Source organism: Phodopus roborovskii, unplaced genomic scaffold (assembly GCF_943737965.1).
Source record: "Phodopus roborovskii unplaced genomic scaffold, PHOROB, whole genome shotgun sequence".
NCBI classification, from domain to species: Eukaryota; Metazoa; Chordata; class Mammalia; order Rodentia; family Cricetidae; genus Phodopus; species Phodopus roborovskii.
In genome coordinates this window covers 18253780-18275812 of record NW_026125295.1, presented here as the reverse complement: position 1 = coordinate 18275812, position 22033 = coordinate 18253780, and the positions used below count along the sequence as shown (strand labels likewise).

Genomic DNA, 22033 nt, shown 5'->3' with positions numbered 1-22033 from the left:
TAGCCGCAGCCGACAAAGCTATTTATTGCAGGAATTCTGGCTGTCAGTTCTGATCTCTGTTGACAATCAGAGGAATTCACTCGTTCTGCAAATATTTTCTGAGTTCTGAGTCTCCTCTGCAAGAGGCCCAGGCAGCACTGGTCAAATGAAAACAAATCCTGTGTGTCTTCTGTGAGATGTGGCTTTCAGAGCACTCTGTTAAAAACACTAATGGATCTGTTTGGAATTACTGTTGAGCTGGTGATAATTATCAGATGAGGGGTGAATGGTAATTGCCAGTTTTGTATGTGTGTGTGTGTGTGTGTGTGTGTGTGTGTTTTAATTTTCACAGGATTTATTTCTGACAACTATAATGACCCAGTCTGTTTTTAAAGAGACAGTCACTCAGCATGGTGTGCACTCCAGCAGTGCTCAGAAGAGAGGTCAGGCTGCAAACTGCTGGGTTTCCTGGGATTTAGCTTTGGAAACAGAGCTAGAAAAGACATAGCCAGCCAGGTGTGGTGGTGCACACCTGTTCCATTTTCTTTAATCTCCTATAATCTCAGTGGTAACTAACTTTATCTATCTTTTTCTTTTATCCTTGGCTCTTCCATTATATTTTGACAGCAGTTTGTCCCCACTTCACTCTTCCCTGCCCTCCTCCCCACCTCCCCTTTCCTCCATATCCACTCCTCCCTCTATATAAAGAGAGGCCTCCCAAAGGAAGGAGGAAGCACACGGACTAGGGGCCAGCAGAGTAGAGCCTGGTGCCACCAGTCAGCACAATGACTCGAACTCTGAGTCTCAGTTTCCTTGTCTCTCAAATACAACGCAGTACTTGAGGGAATGGTTTTAGATAGTCCCCAGGGTCATACAATAGTCATAAATCTCTCTAAGAAGACGCAGACTCAGAGCCATCGTTTGACTTCACTTTACTCTGTGTTGTAATATCTCTCAACAGAGAGGGTGGAGGTTGGAGAATAGAAGTGGAGAAATTGGGGTGGGGTAAAAGTGAACGTTGGAGGGATGCAGAATCCATGGAGCTCCTGCTGGGATGGACCTGTTGGTCCCTGGGGACTTGAGGGATAGAGGGTCAGGGACAGGCAAGTGGTAAAGGGTCCTCCTTTTGTCTCTAGCTGATCTTAGGACTGTCATGGTCTTCAAGGCTGATGGAAGGTCACAATTGGGCAAAGAACTTTAAAAACGGCTTACTTTAGTACTTGTGTCTCTGTGTGTGTGTCCGTGTGTGTGTGTCCGTGTGTGTGTGTGTGTGTGTGTGTGTGTGTGTGTGTGTGTGTGTATACCTGTGAATGCAAGTCATCAGAGGCCAGAAGAGGATGTTGTATTCCCTGGAACAGGAGTTACAGGTGGTTGTGAGCTGTCTGAAATTGGTGCAGTATGTGTATTTTTTGCCTGCCTTTTCCAGTTCCTATATATGGCCCTCCCTCTCCTTGTTTCCAAGTCACCAGGCGGATGGCAGGGGTAGACCAGAAGAACACACCTTCTACAGTCTATTTCTTCTACCTGCTGGCTGCCTCCATCTTGGTTGGCCTCCTTCTTTCCAGACCCCAGGGAAAGATGCTGGCCTATCTCTTACCTTAGCTTGGAGCAAGGCTCCTGCTTCTGCTCGGTTCTTTTCCACATCTCTCTCCCATTGAATTCGGATTGTCTCAAGAACATCATCCAGACCAGTGCCCATGGGAACATCTGTTTGCTCCAGCTCAGACCCTGCCAACTGTTTGTATAGAACCTTCACATCCTGAAAGCAATAGTGGACACCTTAGGTAAGCTTCTGGGGGGAAAAGAACAGATGTGGAATTCTAGCCAACAGCACCTGGCTTGTGGTGCTTCTATTTGTCTGTCTGTCTGTCACCTACCTATCTACCTACCTACCTACCTACCTACCTACCTACCTACCTACCTACCTATGTGTTTGTTTATTTTGCACCATGCATGAGCATCACAGAGATTGGCAAAGTCCCATTTTATTTTTCCAAGGATACATTTCTTAGACCTTTGCAAGCCCATTCCCATGCTCAAAGCAAAAAGCTAAATAAACACATAATCAAAAGTAAGTGCATAGAGCAGTGACATATAGTAAGTAACTCCAGCACATGGAAGTTTGTCACAAAATCAGGATATACTAGTGGAGATTAAAGCTACCCCTGGAGTCTAAGGGGCTCCTGCTGGAACATGGTCTTCAGGAACTGAAACAGGATCAGGCTGTATAACACTGTCTACTTCAGGCTGGACACTAGAGGATCGTCCAGTGCAAGCATGGTTCAATGAGGTATATGCTTGCTTGGCTTGAAGCACCCTGGACCACGAGTCAGAAAGGGATGTGTGTGTGTGGTGGCTTAATGTTTCCTGTAAGTAATAAGACCACATCCCTGCTGGAGGTGCCTGTCACTTAAAGATACAGCTTTCTTTTGTTAGTGAGTGTGTGGTAACTTCAGTGTGGGTCTATCTTTAGAATTATTCAGTTTATCCTGTTCATGTAGTGTGGGGAAAAAAATCTCTGAAATAGAACACTTTAGGGAGACCTCCCCCAGTTCCAAGTAGTTCTAACAGTCACTTCTGCTTATGGCTGTCCCTTCCATTTATATACCACCCTGATCCTTGAAGGCATTTGAGTTTGACACTTTTACAAGGGGTAATCTGACCCATGACAAAGACTTGAAAGTCCTTTCCTAATATTTTCCCTGTAGGCCTGGGCAACAAAGGGAAGAGTCCCCAACACCTGTGTTAGGAGATTATAACCCCGTGGGTGCACACCTTGCTTTTGGAGGAGCAGCGCAGCCTGGCTCCCCAGTCCCACCTACCTCTTCATAGCTCCTTTTCAGAAAACCCATTTCTTCTTTCAGGCTTTCTATCTGATGCTCCAGATCCGTCTTCGTCAAATTAGCTTCATCAATGACTTTGTACAGGGAGCTTATTTCCTCTTCCGCGGCTTTCCGGAACGGCTGCTCATTTTCATATCTGCAGACAAAGAGACTTAATCAGCATAGCCGGGTAGCCCCCAAAGGGGAAACAAACTGGATTGTAGACATTACCCAAAGGCCCCCATGTGATAGTCAGCAAATGCTGAAAGCCAGTGTTCTAGTAGCACTGGGGGTACTGTTACCGCGGCACGAGCATTAACTTGAACACATTAGCAGCCAGCTTCTGGGAACATAGCTTCATGAGGCCTTTGGAGCCAGGCACTGGCAGGAATTTCTCATCACTGAAAGGCAATACCACATCTTTGGCACTATATTGAGCAATCCTTTTCCTCATCAAGGATGGTTTACCATCGCTGAAGACCTGCTGGGGACCCAGAAATGGACAATATATTGCATTTTTTTTTTTAAATTTTTAACTTTATTTTATATGCATTGGTGTGAGAGTGTTGGATTCCTTGGTTATTCCTACGGATAGTTGTGAGTTGCCATGTGGGTGCTGGGAATAGAACCCTGGTCCTGTGGAAGAACAGCCTGTGCTCCTAACCTCTGAGCCATCGCTCCAGCCCCAATATATTGCAGTTCTTGACAGTGGCTGTAACCTCAGGTAGTGTAAAGGCAGAACCATGGCAAGGAATGGGCACAGATGAATCCTATCAGAGTACATACTTCACTTAGCCTACAGGGGCGTTGCTACTTAGCCACGCCCACATCAATTGTGTAGCAAGGTATATCTGGCTTGGCCTAGCTCTCTTCATGGGACAGAAGAAGCTTGACTTTATCTATCCAGAGATTTCAGTGACAGAGAGATCAGTAGTAGAACACATTTCCTTGCTTATGAAGGGCCTCAGTTGAATACCCCCATCACAAGCAAATACACCCAACCAACCAAAACAACAAAAGCAAACGGCTTTTTAAAATAATGAATATGTGTGTGATACGTTTGTATCAAAACTGTCCACGTTGAGTTTCAGCCCTCAGATGTCACTTCCTGACATCCCTGCTGATTTTTCCTGGTGTCCTTTCCTCATACCATGGTTGTATCACTCAGCCGAATTTCCCAGCTTGCCTCCACACATCCACAGGAGGGTAAAAATCCACATTCCTGTTCTAGGAAGTGCCTTTGGGTTTTAGAATTAGAAGTCTTCACTTAAAGGTGGGGGTGGGGTGGAGTGGGGGTGGGGCAGGGTACTGGGGATGGAGCATGTTGAGCAAGCATTACTGTCTCCCGAGCTGCAGCCAAGACGCAACCCCTGTAATGGAGTTTAGTATTCAGAATTCCCTGTAACAGCCCTTTGAAGACATCTGTGACAGGTTTTTGTTGACGTCTCTACTTGTATGTTCCGGGTGCTGGGGAACTCATTCCCTCTCAAGGCCAATGGTCCACTTGTGGAATGCTCTGACTGTTGCTTATTTCTTCGTATAAAACCTTAAACCTCTAGTCCTATAAAAAAAGGTGAATTTGACCTTGGAAATTCCCAAAGTCACTCACTTCTTTAGTAGTCCTACAAGTGCTCGGGGCTGTTCTGGTCCATAAAGTGAAATTCCATCTCAAAAAAGCCAAGCATGGTGGATCATGCCTAGAGTCACAACACTTAGAAGTTGGAGGTAGAAGGATCAGTTGTTCAAGGTTATCCTTGGCTACATAGTGAGTTCATGGCCAACCTTAGCTTCATGATACCTTATCTTAAATAACGACAAGACAAAACAAAACAAAAACTAAAGGAAACAACTCAAATTTAAATAGGGCTGGCAAGGTGGCTCAGTATGTAAAGAGGCTTGCTGCCAAGCCTGAGTACCTGAGTGAAATCCCTAGAAACTGCATGGTAGGAGAGAAGCAACTCTCACATGTTGTATTCTGACTTTCACATGTGTGCTATGGCAAATGTACACACACACACACACACACACACACACACACACACACACACACGTGACTAATAGTAAATAATTTTTCTTTAAGAAGACCCTTTCTAAAGCAAGTGACACTGGGCACAGTCTTTGGACCCCTAGGTCCTGATTTTCTATGGCTCTGGGTTCTCCTGGAGTTTCTATTGTCTCAGGCCACCTTTCTACTGTGGCAGAAGGGACTGGAATCTGCATGAGCAGGGAGGGAGGGCCTCTTGCTGTATGTAGAGTGTTACCTCTCTTTAAAGTCATCGGCACCGGCTTGGACCGTCTCCATCTGCAGCATAAGCCGAGCATTTTCCAAGACAGCCTCTCCCACCTGGGACAAAGAGAAGAGAGTGCTTAGTGGGTGTCTTGTGTGGGGCCCAGAACTCTGGAGAACTGGATGAAGCTTCATAAAAGCTTGTCTTTTCAGGATTTGTCTTCCTCTCTGAAGACAAGAAGGAGGAAGAGATAAGAAGGCATAAATCTGGGTGTCCTTTAGAGTGAGATTTAGAGTAAGATTTTCGGGATAAAATGGTGATTCAAAGGCAGATGAGTTCATAGCCGCTGCCACAGCCTGGAGCTCTCAACTCATCCAGGAACGTGTGCTGGCTCCTTCAGTGATGCCTCACTGGCTTTGTATAGTCTCTCTCTTTGTGTCTGTCTGTCTGTCTGTCTGTCTCTCTCTCTCTCTGTGTGTGTACATGCACATTCATATATAATACTACCTGTGTATATATGACTTCAAAGTTATTTTTAGGAATAATTGTTAATGGGGCTGGAGAGATGGCTCAGCAGCTAAGAGCACTGGCTGCTCTTCCAGAGGACCAGAGTTTGATTTCTAGTACCCACATGGTGGCTAACAACGATCTGTAACTCCAGACCCAGGGTATCTGACATCTCCTGGCCTCTGTGAGCACCAGAAATGGGTGTGGTACACAGGCAAAACACCTATACACACAAAAATAATGAAAATAAATTAAAATAACCTGTATTTATGGTTTTGAAACAGGGTCTTGCTGTATAGTGCAGGCTAGCCTCAAATTCATTATATGCATCCAACTAGAATGGGTATTACAGTTATGTTCCACCATACCTAGCCAAGAATTTTAATTTTTAGCTGGCAATAGATGCATATTTATAGAGTACCAGCTGAGGTTTTAATATAGGCTTTACATTGTGGGATGATTATATCAAGCTAATTAGCATGCCCAGCATCACTGATCATCAGGGGAATGCAAATTAAAACCACAGCAAGATATCACCTCCTACCAGTAAGGTACATGTTATCAAGAAGATGAACGGTAGCAAGTTCTGGCAAGGATGTTGAGCGATTGCACATTGTTGTGGCAAGGCGAATTAATGCAGCCGTTATGGAATGCAATGTGGAGGTTCCTCAAAAAACAAACAAAACCATAGAAACAACAACAAACCTCACAAAACTAAAAATAGGAGCAACCAACTATGGTTTAGCTAAATATACAGTGCTGGACATATAGGTTTCGTTTATACACCCCCTGGACATAATGTTTCCAGGGTTTCTCTCTATTGTTTTGGAGCCTGTCCTGGAAATAGTTCTATACACTAGGCTGGCCTAGAACTCATAGAGATCCTCCTGCCTCTGCCTCCCAAGTGCTGGGATTACAGGCATGCACCACCAACACCCAGCTGTTTTTAGTTTTCAGAAATGCGGTTAGAAGATGAGAAATTCATGGACAAGGAGAGAGTCTACTATTGGCCAGTGTGCTCAAGGGCCAGGCTCAAGAAAAGAAAATTTGATCTTTGCTAGGGGGAAATTCGATGAAATGGAACTAAATTGGATGGTTATATTGGGACAAGGGAGTATAATCATTGCTTCTCCCACAAATGGAACTTGGTGACCTGGAGAGATGGGTTGGCAGTTAAGAGTGTTTGTGGCTCTTCCAGAGGACCTGAGTTCTGTTTCCAGAAATTCAGTGTCTCACAACTGCCTATAACTCTAGCTCCAGGGTATCTGATGCCCTCTTCTGGCCTCTTCAGTCACCTGAACCCACAGAAAAGGAGTCTTTCCTTAACCCGCCTTCCCTTAACTCACCAGTTTGAGATGCCCCTCCCTCTTCCCCAAGTGTCAGCTTCCTGTTTATTGATTGCTGTGTCTCTCAGGCTGGACTGGGGCTTATATAATTATCCCCCTCAGTGCTGAAGACTGAATCCAGGGCCTTATGCATGCCTGGCAAGTGCTCTACCGCTATGCATCTCCAGCTTGCGTGGTACGTTTTATTTCGAGATAGGGTTCCCTAAGTTGTACAGGCTGTCCCTGAATTCATTCTGCAGTCCAGCAAGCCCTTGCCATTACAGTTCTCCTGTCTCTGCACCCTGAGTAGCCAGGGTTACAGGCCTCTCTGCCTGTAGGCTGACACTTTTCACTTTTACTTTTGTGAGACAGGGTCCAGGCTGTCCTGGAACTCGGTCCCCACGAGGCCAGGTAGGCACTGAACTTTCAGCAGTCCCTTGCCTCTGCCTGAGTGCTGGCATGACAGGCACGCGCCACCATGTTCAGGCTGGCTGTCGTGCTTAGGAACTTGTTGAATGAAAGAATGAATGAATGAATGAACGAATGATTGGTGTGACCACAGGGGACAGTTCTCAGCCATTCCCTGGCTCTGGTTTGAAGGTCATTTCCACGAATTCATTAAGAAGGGAATTTCCACATGTTCCTGGCATCTTTTTTTCCAGTTGGTTCTTGGGTTCAAGTTTGTGTCATTGGGCTTGGGCGACAAGCATTTTATTTTATGCAGCCATCTCACTGGCTCTTTACTTCTGCCTTGAGACTAGGTCTCACGATGTTGCCTAGGCTTGTATTGAACTCACTGTACAGCTCAAACGGGTCTTGAACTTTTAATTTGCCTTATTTAGTGTTTCTAATGTTTGAATATGGAGCCTAGACAATTGATAGCCAAGAGTCTTATAATAGGCTTCTTGAAGGTTTTGTATAATAAATTTTATCTAAAAAAGAAAAGGAAAAAGTCAAAGAAACAAGCCAAGTATGTGTGTGTGCATGTGTGAGTGTGCAAGCATGTGCAAGCATGTGTGTTTGTGTGAGTGTGTAAGCATGTGCATATGTGTGAATTTTGTGTGTGTTTATGTGAGGTGTGTTTGTATTTGTGTGTATATATTTGTGCATATGTGTATGTGTGTAGAGGATAGAGTTCTGTAAAAGCAGAAAGAAGGTCAACCATGGCTACTTCAAGTCTCCCAGGCAGAGCTGACATTGGCTTTTGATAGATAAGTTTGTGAGCCCAACAGCTTTTCTTTGCTTTAACACTTATGGGGCACATGGCTTTGTGATATTTCCCATCTACTACAAATTCCTGATAGTAATTAATACAGAGATGCTCAAAGCCATGCCCAAAGACACCAGGTGGAAAGGCAGAGTTCTCAGAGGTGAGACAAGGCTGGTGACCTTGTTTTTGCTTCTTGGTGGCCTTCGACTTTTCTTTCTGGGCTGAGAATGGGTGTAATTTGGATGTTGCCTGCCAGGCTGATGGGGTGGCTGTATCCAAATTTCTATCTTTGGAGGCTGTGTTGATCCAGGGCTGCAGGAGTCTGGAGGCCTTCCTGCTTTTTCCTGTTGTTTAGTAACAATCAAGGGTTTATTCCACCCTAAAGTGGAGGCTAATTATAGCCCCTGGGTTGCCAAAGTACAGCCTGCTGGCCCCACTTCTCCACTCCCTTCCCAGACAGAGATTCTAAAATAAACTAGGTCTCCACTCTGACCCAGGAGGGCCCTGCAGTACCCTTCCCTGACTAGGCACAGACACCTCCGACTCTGGGGTTGCTGGCTCCTGAGCATCCACAGCTTGGGAAAACAAACAAACAAACAAACAAACAAACAAACAAACAAAAGGCCAGTTATGTGGTATGAGGAGGCTGTAACCTTTGCTGGGATTTAGCACAGACTCAGACCTGGTATGGTGGCCCAGAGGGGTCCTGAACAAAGGCAAAGCATGGAGCCTGGAAGGAAAAACCTTCAGGAAACCTTCCCCTAGCTGAAGAAAGGAAGAGGGAAGGGAAGCTGTGTTTGTTGACTGCCTATGTGTGTGCCTGAGCTGGCTTTTTCTGACTGTGAAAGTGAATCATTAAATATTTTAGAAGTTCTGTGAGGTGGTTGTTAAACACAACATCATGAAAAGTTAAATTATATGAGCTTGCAACGCAGTAATTTAAAAACAAAGGCAACACATACTCAGAATAAAAAGGCAGTTAACACCCACTCTCCAAATGTGGTCTGAATGTTATATCTGATTTTGAGGTTATCTGCTTTGACTGAGTCTGGATGGTGGAAATGCTAGATTGTGGTACCCTGAATCTCTTTCCAGCCTTGCATTCAATGAGATGCTGATAGCCTGATATTGTTCAAGGTCAGATTATTTACACCAGGGAAATTGGCAAACACTATAAACCACAGGATTTATTTGTAGGGTGACAATTGTCCACACTGATGATGCCCCACCTTGACATCAATACTAGATATTCACAACTTCATTAATTTCATGTGGCATCCTTTTAAAGCTCTTAGCACATTTGATTCACCAATGAGAATAATAGTGGTCAGAGAGCTGAAGTTGCCCCAAATCACATAGCTGGAAAGTATTAGTGCCAGAATGCCATCCCAGGTCAGCAGCATGTCTCAAAAGTGTGTGTGTATGTGTGTGTGTGTGTGTGTGTTTGTGTGTGTTATGAGCTAAAAGACTCATCAGAATTTAGAGGTCCTTCTGGACTTTTCCTCCCTGGTTCCTGCCATGCAGACAGGCAGGACTCCTGCTTCCTCTTTGGGTTGCATCATGAAGATAAAGAGATCTCTTTTCTCTTTTCCTCAGATTCTGAGATCACCAGGCCAACCCCACTGACTCAATCATCTTTCATTTCACCCCCCCATCCCATACCCCTAGCCTTCCTTCCAGATCCCCATGAGTGGATAATGTCTAGGGGAAAAGCTATGCATGTACCTAGGGAACTTTTCTGCTGATTATTTTTCCTGGAGAAGAAAGAGCATTTCTATTTTAAGCAATGAGAGATGTACATTAATTATCTGGTTCTCACTGATTTATGGCTGAAGAGGATGCAAATTAGCATAGTTTCTCTGATCAACTTTCTAGGGGAGAAGGCAAAGAAAATATCAAATATTACAATATACAGCCATTGGGAAGATGCTGTGTCCACAAGAAGAGCTACCCATGACCCTGGAACCATGAAGCCCTATTCTCTAGGGACGGAACTGTAGAAATGAATGAATAGTGGTCTTCTGAAGTAACATTGAAAGGTAGGCAGGCTGGAAGCTTGCTACAGGGGTGCTGGGAGGACCACCAATGGGGAGTCTCCTCCTCCTCTCCCTCTGACCTGAAATGCCAGAATCACATATCCCATATGCCATATCACAGCTATGTTTTAATGCCAGGTCCCTTGCAAAAAGAGGCTGCATGTGATGGTTTGAATACATAATGCTCCCCACAGACTTAAGTGGTATAGTCTTGGTCCTCGGCCGGTGGTCCCGTTTTGGAAGGTATTAGAAACTTAAGGAGGTTGGAGTCTAGTTAGAGGAAGCAGCCCCTGGGGCATGCTCTTGGGGTTATATCTTCCCCTGACTCTTGAGGTTAGCAGTTTTCTCTTCTGTCATGATTTCCTGCCTCACAAGAGCCCAGAAACAATGCAGCTGGCTGACTGGACCAGGAGCCCTCAAACTGTGACCCAAAAAGAAGCATTTCGTCTTTTTAAGTTGTCCATTCAGGTATTTGGATACAGCAGCTCAAGCCTCACTGACTCGCTCAATCTGACAGCGCCAGTGTGAACTGGTTGTTGGGATTGGTGGTCTTGAGGGAAAGGGACTCGGAACCTGTAGGTGCGGATGGAGGGAGAGACAAGAGCTCTTTTCAGGGGGGACATCTTGGATGAGTTCCAGGGACGGGCAGTGAGAGGCTGTGGTGGGTTATAGAATAAGTTCTGAGGGGCTGGTGCAGAATGGAGGAAGCAGGGACACTCATTGAGGGAGGGATTGCCATCAAGGGAGGGGCAGCTGTCCAGGGATGCATGGGTGTCAGAGGGATTTTCCCTCTGGCCTTCCTCATGGAGGTGTCCTTAGGTACCTTATCCAGTGGTTCTTCAAGAGTGATCCCCAGCATTCCAAGGAGCACAGGGAAATTCAAATGATCATACCCTGCCTCAATGTAAGAATCAGAATTTCTGACGCTGGCTCACAAACAACTTGGGTTTTATCCACCCACCTCTCCCTCTTGTGTTGAACAAATGCTTTGCACAAAGAGGAATCACAGCCGTCGTATAATGACTACCATTCATGGTCTACTCAGTCTGTGCCAGGCAGCCTTCTGGAAAGGGGGCTTCCATACACACAGCTTCAAGAATCAGTGTTTTCTAGAGCATTGACCCCAGCATGCCCTTGCTCTTATTCACGTGGCTGCCCGGGACACCTGGAACACCTGTGATACCTCACAGCCCTGGCTGGTTAAGAGATCCCACTCTAGTGTTTAGTTCATACATGGCTTTCTCGTATAGCCTTCTTCATTCTTGCCTTTGTCTCTTCTGCAGATGACTATTGGTTACGTGATAGCGGGTTGTATGCATGCTGTTGGAGAATGAGCAGCAACTTGGGAGATGAGGTTTAAAAGGCAGGCAAAGGCTGTCTACTAGAAAGGCCTCAGAGATGATGGGAAGGGGTGGGGATTGCTTGGGAAGCCATAGAAAGATTTTTGAGCATGGTACCGATGTGATCTGGGTTATGAGGGAAGGGAAGATTCCAGGAGCTAGAGAGGATGCTGGGAAGATTTCTGGAGTTAGAGAGGATGCTGAGGACCAGAGGAGGCGCTTGTGCTTGTACAGGTCATTTGTCTTCCTAATTATTACTGATGGTGGCATTGACAAGGTTGGTTGTGGTGGGGAGAGAAGAGTGGACATAGGACACTTCTTGATAATGGAATATTCTTTGTAGGCTGAGCTACTGAAAGCTTGGGGTGGACGTTCTCTTCCGCATCGTCAATGCATTTGAATCACTCCAACCCCATTCAGTAGCCTGTAGGCGACGACACGATTCTCTTACTCTTACACCTAGCACTCCTCCTCACCACAGAGTAAGTAACTCTAAGATTTGGTTTTCTCACCCACAGCAACACTTCCTCCCTGGGTTAGCTGTGAGAACTGAGTGACTCAATGGGTGGAAAACACTCAGCAGCCGGCCTGGCACAGGGGGAGTATTCCACACCTGGTGGCCATTATTATCACTGTTATTTGTCTTTTGTTGAAAGCAACTGTTCAATGAGTGTTGGATGAATTAGATTGGTTTGTGCAATCAGCCATTGCTCCCACCCAATCTGTTCTTTCAAACTCTCCCCCACCCTGCTTTGTGTGTGTGTGTGTGTGTTGTGTGCGCGTGTGCGCGTGTGCGCGTGTGCACGTATGTGCGTGCGCACGTGCACTGAGGATTGAACCCAGGGTCTCATACGTGCTAGGCATCCACTCTACCACTGAGCTACACTCTGGCCCCTTGCCCCTTGCTTGTGTCTTTTCGAATGCACAGGTGGTTGAATGAAGACTTCCGTCTAGTGATTTGATATAATTTTTCCCTACAGTTTCTCCTGTCTATGGTCCTTGGGAAAACTCCAGTCTTGTTTACTCTGATGTTGTGGATTTTATCATTTCCTGTTGTTGCTTCACTGGGGACATAGTTATTAAAATAAATGGAGCTGGTGGTGGCAGGTGAGGGATTGAACCATGACTGTGTGAGTGAGTGTGTATGTGTGTGTGTGTGTGTGTGTGTGTGTGTGTGTGTATGAGTGAGTGTGTGTGTGTGTTTTAAAGGCAAAGACAAGCAACATTTTAAAACAGGCCATCATGTGAGCCCAACAGTGCCATTAATACTTTATTTAGAGTTAAAGATATTGGCGTTCCAGCAGCCAGAACTGCAGGCTTAAGGAGGAATTGGGCAAGAATGGACTCCTGGGAAATTAACTCGGTTGGCACAGTGATTCGAGAGTCCCTTGGAAACATCTTCACTTTTATTTGACTTCATGTAAAGGTGGATGCTCTGCATGACTTGCTTCTAGCAACAAATGAACAAGAAGCCAACATCTATCCATAGCACCCCAGCTTCTCTTACCATAATGCTGAAGACAGCCATCTTATCAAGCCCCCACTCAACGTGTGTCACCGAGGATGCAACTTTCGGACCTTGGCTTCCGTGACACCCCTCTTTTTCCCTTCCTGCTGTGCTGATTAATCCTCTCTCATCGGAGCTCTGGAGCTGCTGTTTCTCAGGGTTGGGTCTCGGCCTTCTTTTCATTTGTAAGCGATCTCCTCTATCCACAGGGACTTCTATGAAATGAAATCGTGTGTGCTACTGGTGTCCACATTCATTTATTTACTCAATTTTATTTTACTTTTTGAGATAGGATTTCACCGCATAGACCAGGCTGGCCTCACAGAGATTTGCCTGTCTCTGCCTCTTGAGTGCTGGGATTAAAGGTGTGTGCCATCGTGCCTGGCTGACTTCCACATTGATACCTTCCGTTCTGAAATTCCCTTTCAACTCCAGTCAAGCATGCCCACTTTCTCTTTACGAGCAGTTGCACAGACATGTCAAACTTAACATCTTGACCTCTCATGTCCCACATTTAATCCAACATTAAGTCTGCTCCATTCTGCCCCCACGGTGCCTCTCAGACCCAGCTGTCTGTCTTTACCTCTCCTGCCTGTCGTGCACATCACTGTCATGCCCTCCCAGCTTTGCTCCTTCAGTGAACGTTTATTCTGATGGTGGATATGGCACTTGGGACAGAGTGCAGGCAAGTTGTCTAGCACTGAGCTATACCTAAGCATTCTTCCAACGTTGTCTATATATTTATCCTGCTTCCAGAGTGTTCTTAAAACTCCCAGATGAGAGTGTATCATCCCAACTTCACTGACTCAAACTCTTCAAAGGCGCCTCTTATATTAGTGTCCTGGTTAGGGATTATTGTAGCTGTGATGGAACACCATGACAAAAAGCATTGTGGGGAGAAAGCAGTGAGGGCAGGAACCTGAAGGCAGGATGCCACGGAGGGGTGCTGCTTACTGGCTTGCTCACATGGCTCACTCAGCCTTCTCTCTTATCGAACCCAGGACCACCAGCCCCCAGGTGGCCCCTCTTCTGGGCCCTGTCACATCAATAACTAAGTAAGAAAATGCCCTACAGGCTTTCCTACAGCCCTATATTATGGAGGCATTTTCCCAAGGCTCTTTCCTCTCTAAGACTCTAGCTTGTGTCATGTTGACATAAACAGAGCCATATTAATTAGGAATAAAGTTTGAGCCTAAGACAGTGGCCTTCAAGGCCCTACATGCTTGTCTGTGTTCCAGCTGTTCACAGGTTCAGTCACTCTGGGGTCTGGTTACTCTGGGTCACACTGGCCTATATGGACCACACCGGTCTCCCTTTCTGGATAACACTGGGCTTTCTGGAACATACTAGTCTTCTTTTCTGCCTCTGCCTGGGTCTCTTCTCATCCCACCTCAGGTAGAACTTGCTCTTCTCTGCTCAACTCTGCCTAGCTGCTTTCTCTGAATCATTTACTACGGATTATGATGACTATCAAGGTTTTGTTTTGAGATAGAATCTTACTGTGTAGCCCAGGCTAGCCTAGAATCTGCATGCTTCCTGCCTCATCCTGCAGAATGCTGGGATCGCAGGTGTGCTCTTATCTGTTCTTCCGGCTGACTGGCTAGGGAAGCCCCCATTATTAGCTGCATGGGGTCTGGTACAGTAGACATCAGCTGAATCGACAAGCTGCCAATACTCATTTGTGGAGGAGCAGAGCTGGGCTAAGACTTGCTTCCTAGACTCAGAGATGCCAGAGGCCCCACCTGAATCCAACCTGAGACTCACTCTTCCCCATCTGGATGGCTCTAAGGAAATCTGTTTTGAGCACTAAGCATATCAAGACTCAGTGGCCTTGGGGACTCTGCTGGGTAGCCAGCTGAACTCCATCTTACTGCCCATCTCTGCTCTTCAACCTCTGCCCCCTTCTACTTGACCAGTGGTTCTTAATCATCCTAATGTTTCTAATCCTTTTTTAATATAGCTCCTCAAGGGTGGTGACCCCAATCACAAAATTATCTTCAGTGCTACTTCATAACTAGTTTTGCAGTTTTGAATCATAATGTAAATATCTGATATACAACCCCTGTGAAAGGGTCAGTTGATTCCCAAAGGGGTTGTGACTCATAGGTTGAGAAGCACTGCCCTGGGCCATCCTGAGGTGTGCCCCTGATAAACCTCTTCTCTCTAGCTTGCTGTACAAGGCCCCTTGTAACTTGACCTTGCTCATCTCTAGCTTTACCTCTTCTTATCAGTGACGGAACTATTTCTGGCTAGCTCATTTAGATTCCAGCTCTTGCCTTATTCTACTCCTTAGAGATGTCACAGGCAAGCCTTACCCAGTCCCACCTTCATACTTCCTTTTGCTAGGTGAGCTCCTACCCATCCCCTGAAGCTCAGCCCAGGGTGCCCTAGGCATCTCTGCAGTGGTCATGTCACCGTGTATCCTCATCTTTTCCCATCTCCCTTTACCACTGACCTTTGTGTCCCTCTACCAGTGACTGTCTCTCATTCTTGCCTCAGCATCCAGTTCAGTGCCGAGATGACAGCCTTGGGCTTTCTCAACGGACTCTTTTGATCTTAACAACAACAACTTTAAAAAAAAGCAAAAGTGTATGTTATCGAAAATTTAAAATATACAGTGATGTAGAGAGATCAGAATTAAAACTTCCTGTATGTGTTTCAACAGTTAAGATCCCTTGTCTGATTTAAAACTCTCTGCTCTCATCAACTTCTGCCCTCACTTCAGATGTCATTATGCTTCATTTGGAATATCTGTCAACATTTCATTAATCTTTGTTGTTTTTACATTTCAGCTTTTTAAGTCGTCAAGATACCACATACAGCTAGGCATGGAAGTTACACACATCATGGTACACAACATGGTGGTACACAGAACTTGGGAAGCCGAGGCAGGAGGATCATAAGTTTATGGTCAGCCAGGGCTACAATAACAAGGAACGAGGCCTTGTCTTGAAAGAAAACAAAAAAGGAGGAAAAACACCCATAAAAGACTTTCCTGACATGTGGGCACACATATACATGTGATTTTTAGAATTCAGCAGCCCCAAAGACTATATGAAGCGGCATTCTGCAGCAGTTTCTGCTTTTCTTTGGTTTAATTCCTGTCCCATTTCTCCGTGTTTTTGAATGACATGATTTCCATCCTCTAACATTGTGTTCTGACTTCCAGGCTGACTATCTGTCTGTCACAGGCCACCTCCCTTCCTTTTTACTGGCTGTCTTGTATCAACTATGAACAGTTATCTTCTTGTATACTGTCCCCCTCTTATAATCACAGTTATTTTATTTTCTAAGGTCAAAAGGCAGGACAAAAAGAAGCAAGCAAACAAACAACCGGTTTAATCACCAGACGACCGTATTATGGGTGCCAGCATGAAATAAGAGTTCCTTTCTGCTGAGAATTCTGATGTAGGTGCCCCTGGCAGTCAGACGCTTTGGGCAGATGGCCAGCTTGTTGTTTTACTTCCCAGCTGAGCATCCTCAGCCTGCAAAATGCTTCCAGCTAGTTAGTTATTTTTCATCATGCTCCCTCTCCAGGGCAGGCCAGCAAGATCTACACTCAGCCATTTGCCTTTCCACCATAACTGACCCGCAGTCTGAACATCCAACAGTGCTGCTTTGTTTCTCTTTGTGTGAAAACAGGGCAGCTTTATCTCAGCAGTATCAGGGGCATGCGAATCTATTAATAAACATCTATATCAATATAAATAAATATCAACGAGTAAGTGATACATATTTAGAGAGTCAAGCACTCGAGATAGGGAGAAATCAGTTCGCAAACACCAGGCCAAGGCCAAAGAAAACAGTGAGAGGAACATATGAAGACGGCAGAGGTCTTTCTGATGGCGCTGGGAGGGAAATGTGCAAGGCCAGCTCAGAGCCATCCGGCAATGCTTCTGGTCGCATACTGCCCACAGCAGGCCTAGAACTTGGCTATCAATGCTCAGATGACGTATATTTAAGGCTTCATTGATCATCTGTCTTTGCTGCAACTCACAAGCCCACCCCTCTTGGTGTAGAAGCAGTTGGAGATGATTAATACACAGATGGGAAGGACTATATTTTAATGAAATGTGATTCACAGGGCTGGAGAGATGGCTCCGTGGGTAAAGTTCAAGCATGGAGATCTAGGTTTGGATCCCAGAATCCATGTAAAACAGCTGGGCATGGAGGCATACCCCTGGAGCTTACCCGCCAGCTTAGCCAGAACAGTGAGTTCCAGGTTCAATGAGAGACCCTGTCTCAAAAATAAGGTGGAGAGTCACTGAGGTAGACACTGTGATGGTCAAGTCTGCATGTTACTTGTCTGGGTTATAGTGCCTGGGTGTTTGGTTGATCATTATTCTGGATGTTTCTATAAGGTTAAGTTTAGATAAGATTACCATGGGCATGGTGCTGGCTTGTTATTCTAGCTGCTTTGTAGTCTGAGGCAGGAGGATTGCAGATTCAAGGTATGCCTGAATTATAGGATAAGTTCAAGGCCAACTAGGGGATTTTAGTGAGACCCTGTCTTAAAATAGGAAAAAGAAGATGCTGGGGTTATAGCTCAGTGGCAGAGTACCTGGCTAACATGTGCAAGGTCTCAGGTTCAATCACAGCATCACTACAGTACTAGCAGTGATGATAATGATGATGTGCTCAGTAGAACATTATTATTATTTGCTTTTCTTCAAGACAAGGTTTCTCTGTGTAGCCCTGGCTGTCCTGGAACTCACTTTGTAGACCAGGTTGGCCTCTAACTCAGATCTGCCTCCCTCTGTCTCCTCAGTGCTGGGATTAAAGGCGTGTACCACCACTACCTGGTCATTATTATATATCTTAATATAATATATTACATATATTGCTTTCTGTAACGTGAATGAGCCCCCTCCAGTAAGCTACGTGATTGGATACAATAGATAGCAGCATTCCCTGAAGAAACTGGATCCTACTAGCAGACATTTTGCAGACACAACTGTACTTGCATCTTTTCTATGCACAAAGGGGTTTCAATTACATCTAAACCCTCAGAGATTTGCTTAAGATAAATGTGTCATATTTAACATCGAGGGTTAACACGTTGAGTGCTGGGTGTTCTTTTTATATTGAAATATTTCATAATTAAGAAAAAATGAGGTGGCACAAAGAAAAGCAACCGGAAAAAAAAATTAATTGGTCCAGCGGTCAACACATCACGGGACTTATACAGAGATTCTCTCTGGGAAAGTGTGCTGGGATGGAGGTGGGGGTCACTGGGAACAAATAGCTACAAAGGAGGACATGTTTCTAGGGTAGCAGCAGCCATGAAGGTGGCGTGGGGTTTGCTACAGACCAAGGGTGAGTTTGCTGTAGAGACACAGTCACCAGAAGGCCATGGAAATATAAGGACAGACCATACCGCCCGGCTCTCCCAGAGGGAGCCATTTGGAAATGGTTATTTCTAATTTTCCTTTGATGAGATTTGTTTCCTGAGTGTTTGCCCTTGTCAGATGGATTTGTGCTATTCAGAGATACGCTGGGATCCAAGTTACCACGGCTCCTTTCTGATTTAGGCATGACCTTCAGAGCAGATCCTCTGTGTGCACACATGTACATGTATGTGCACACATGTACATGGAGGACAGTTGTTGAGATAGGGTCTCTTATTGGGACCTGGAGCTCACCGGTTGGTATAGGCTGCCTGATCAGGGATCCTTGTGTCTCCCAAGCTCGGGAATTGCAATCATGCACTGGGGCCAGGCCAGGGAGATGGCTCTGCAGCTTGACCTTAGTTTCATACTTATAATAAGCCAGATGCATCACCATGTCTGGTTACCATGTTGCTTTTAGTTACTAGTGATCAGATAAAAATCATGTATTTCCACTCAGTGTGAGCAACAGTGTGTGTCTTCCACTGAGGGGGTTAAAAAGGAACCAGGGGAGAGGTCCTTGTGTTTTGACCACACCTCCTTCCTGGTCCATCTGTCACATGCCCAACACTGTGCTGGCACATCACAATGAGGCTGGACACAATGTGTGGATGTGTTGATTCATCATTCTTCCCGGACTCCAGGGCCCAGGGTATAGGACTCTGACTCTTTAATGTGTGAATTCTCATAGTGCCTGGTACATGGCAGACTGCATTCAAAGCCTCAGAAATGAACAGAATAAAAGGGAATCTGTGACAGCCCCATAGTAACTACTGTGATAAATGCTACACTGTCAGGCTGCTGCAAGGAAGGGGGCAGGGCCAGTGCATGCCACCATCGTGAAAGATTCTGTACTTAAGTGTGACACTAATTACACACACAGGCTGAGAAGTGGTATTCCAGTCTGACACTGACAAAGCCTCCCTCCCTCCTGCAACACTTCTTTAAGCTTCAGAAGGACCACCGCCACGTTGGCAGCTGCAATTATCTCCTTCCTCTTTAGAGGCGGAAGCGAGGGTGGGCTGTACCAAGAACCTGGGAAAGTATTTGAAGTATCAGGTTAGAACTTGGAACTCTGCCGCTAAATTCAAGCTCTGGCCTAAACCCCAAAGGCAACACAGAATGAGACTCAGAGAGGAAAGGGGTTTCTTCTGTCCCAAACAGCCACAGCAGGGAACAGGGACAGACGTACTGGCTATGCAATGTCTCAGACTGATGGAGATTTTTATGGCTGATTTTGGATTGGTAAGAAATTGAGACCTGTAGTGGAGATTCTGACATGATCGGATTGGCTAGAGTCTGGCATGGGTTGTGCAACAGGCCCCCAAATCAAGATGGCTCTAATAGAGAGATGGATGACTCTAGAGTCCAGGACTAGACACACAAGGGACATTTTGCAAGGTGAAAGGGAATGGAGATACTCCATTTATAAGAGTGCTTCCAGAGCAGCCAGAAGGTGGCACCACTTGCTAAGAGGCAACGGCCCAGGACGTCCCCCACCCCACCCCATTTCATGGCCGGTCTCCTTCTGCTCAGAGGCCACTCTGGGACTGCTGGCCACGAAGACACACAAGGGGCCCATTCCTGTGTACACATCTATGTATACTATCTGCACTCCTTCCCCCTATGGAGTCTGCTGGGCAGATGGGCTAGAAAGGCTATGCAATGTTCATAGTTACTATTATTTAACATTCACAAACGATGGAACCAATTACTCAAAGTTAATTTGAATGCTTGTTACATCCAGGCATGATAGTAAAGGTTTGAAATAAATGATTTAAGTCCCACAACAACTGTGTGGTGTGACTACTACCTTGTTTTTACAGCTCACAGTGTTGCACTCAAAGAGGTTAAGGTTATAAGGTCACAAAGTCAGTCAATGGCAAAGCCAGGATGTGAACTCAGTTCTTTGGGATCTGTGGTATGCACTATAAGCTGCTGCCATGTATTGATTTATCTTCCTTCCTGCCTGACTTCTGCTTCATCTTCCCTTGCCTTCCTGTCTTCCTTCAGCCTTTTCCTGTTTCCTGGAATCATGCCTTTGGTGCAAAATTCAAAGAAGACCATGCCACACCCCTGATATTGGGGATTCTCAGTGTATCAAGGAGGCTTCGAATGACTTTCATAGGGGACCAGGGTTGGGATGGTCACAGTAGAGAGGGATGAGGACAGCTCATGAATATTCATTGCCACCTACATGAGGGCACAGTCCTAAGGCTGGCCAACCCAGGAATCCCAGCTGTGTTCTGGTTTAATTTAATCTGGGTTTTTATCAACTCCCGTCATGTGTGGACTTAATTTGCTGTCATTTAAGCCATAGACAAGTGTATCCTGCAACACCCGAGAGATTATCCTGGCAGGTATGTGAGGTTAACAGAACAGATGTTTCAACACCTCTTGGGGGCACAGGTCACCATCAGAATCTTAAGAATGAAAGGACCACGTGTGCCAAACATTCCGAGCTGGGCCAGCCACAAAAGCAGATTTCAAAAGAATTGGGCGGGCGGGGGGAGCAGGGGACAGGGGTGCCGGTTTCCTCTTCCTCTTAGGTTTTGTCTACAGCACAGGAGGCAGAACGAATTCTTGGAATCCAGTTGCAGACAGGGAGAAATGATGAACAAAGGGGTCAAGATCAGGCTGGAGAAACCCATAGAAACTGCTGACCCGAACAAGGAGGAGCTCATGGACTCTAATCTGATAGCTGGAAAACCAGCATAGGACCCACCCAGATTCCCTGAATGTGGGCGTTAGTTAGGCCTGGGCAGTTGAGGGGGCCCTCTGGTAGTGGATCAGTATTTATCCCTAGTATCCAAATGGACTTTGGGAGCCCATCCCACATAGAGGGATACTCTCTCAGCCTAGACACATGGGGGAGGGCCTGGGCCCTGCTCCAAATGATATGACAGACTTTGAAGCGTCCCCATGGAAGGCCTCCCTGGGGAGCAGAAAGGAGATGGGATAGGGGTTGGTGGGGGGGGGGTTGATAGGGGAGGACAGGAGGGTGCAGGAACTGGGATTGATATGTAAAACAAGCTTCTTTATAATTTAAATTAAAAAAAATGGGCTGGGGAAAAGTTAGAAAAAAATTCTGCCCTCTGATTTTACAGATGAGCCTCTGAGGAAAAGGGATTTGTCTGATGGGCTCAAAGCCAGGTAGAAGTCAGAAGGAGGGTCAAGCAGAACTTGTCCCTTCAGGCCCATGAACAGGACCCTGTCACTTGCCTTCCAGGGTCATGAACTGGAATCTGGCTTATTTCCTGAGAACCAGGGAGCTGGTCCCTCCTCTTAACAGCTGAGAAAAGGGTTCAGAGAGGTGGTGTAACTTGGCCCAGTCACACAGTAACTGTGTCCCTTGTGCAATGAACTGCTCTCTTCCTGGGCAGTCTGCACCACAGTTTGCCCTAGTGAATCATCCCAAGACCCACATGATTTAATAGACGACAGAATATCTTTTCGAATTGAAAAATAAGTAGGTTAGATACGGAAATATCGGTAGTTGTGAACTTTCAATGTGGCATTTTGAGAACTAGAACAGAATGTACGAAATCAGGAATATATGGTAAAAAAAAAAAAAAAAAAAAAAAAAAAAAAAAAACCAGAAGCAAAACCAAACCAATAGCGACAGTTACAGCTAGCATCATAGACTACCTCGAAGATTCAGTGAAATCCTAACCCTAGGACTTTCTTTGAGA

At 45.7% G+C, this 22033-nt stretch overlaps 1 protein-coding gene across 1 annotated transcript in view; it reads right to left on the bottom strand.

Moving 5' to 3' along the window:
- Bfsp2 (beaded filament structural protein 2) overlaps positions 1 to 22033 on the bottom strand; it is a 51705-nt gene that overhangs the window by 20671 nt on the left and 9001 nt on the right. Inside the window, exons 2-4 of the mRNA XM_051173779.1 lie at positions 5063 to 5145; positions 2802 to 2958; positions 1577 to 1738 (exon numbers count right to left, since the gene is read on the bottom strand). Of these exons, the coding sequence (XP_051029736.1) occupies positions 1577 to 1738; positions 2802 to 2958; positions 5063 to 5145 (402 nt within the window). The remainder of the gene's footprint in view (positions 1 to 1576; positions 1739 to 2801; positions 2959 to 5062; positions 5146 to 22033) is intronic.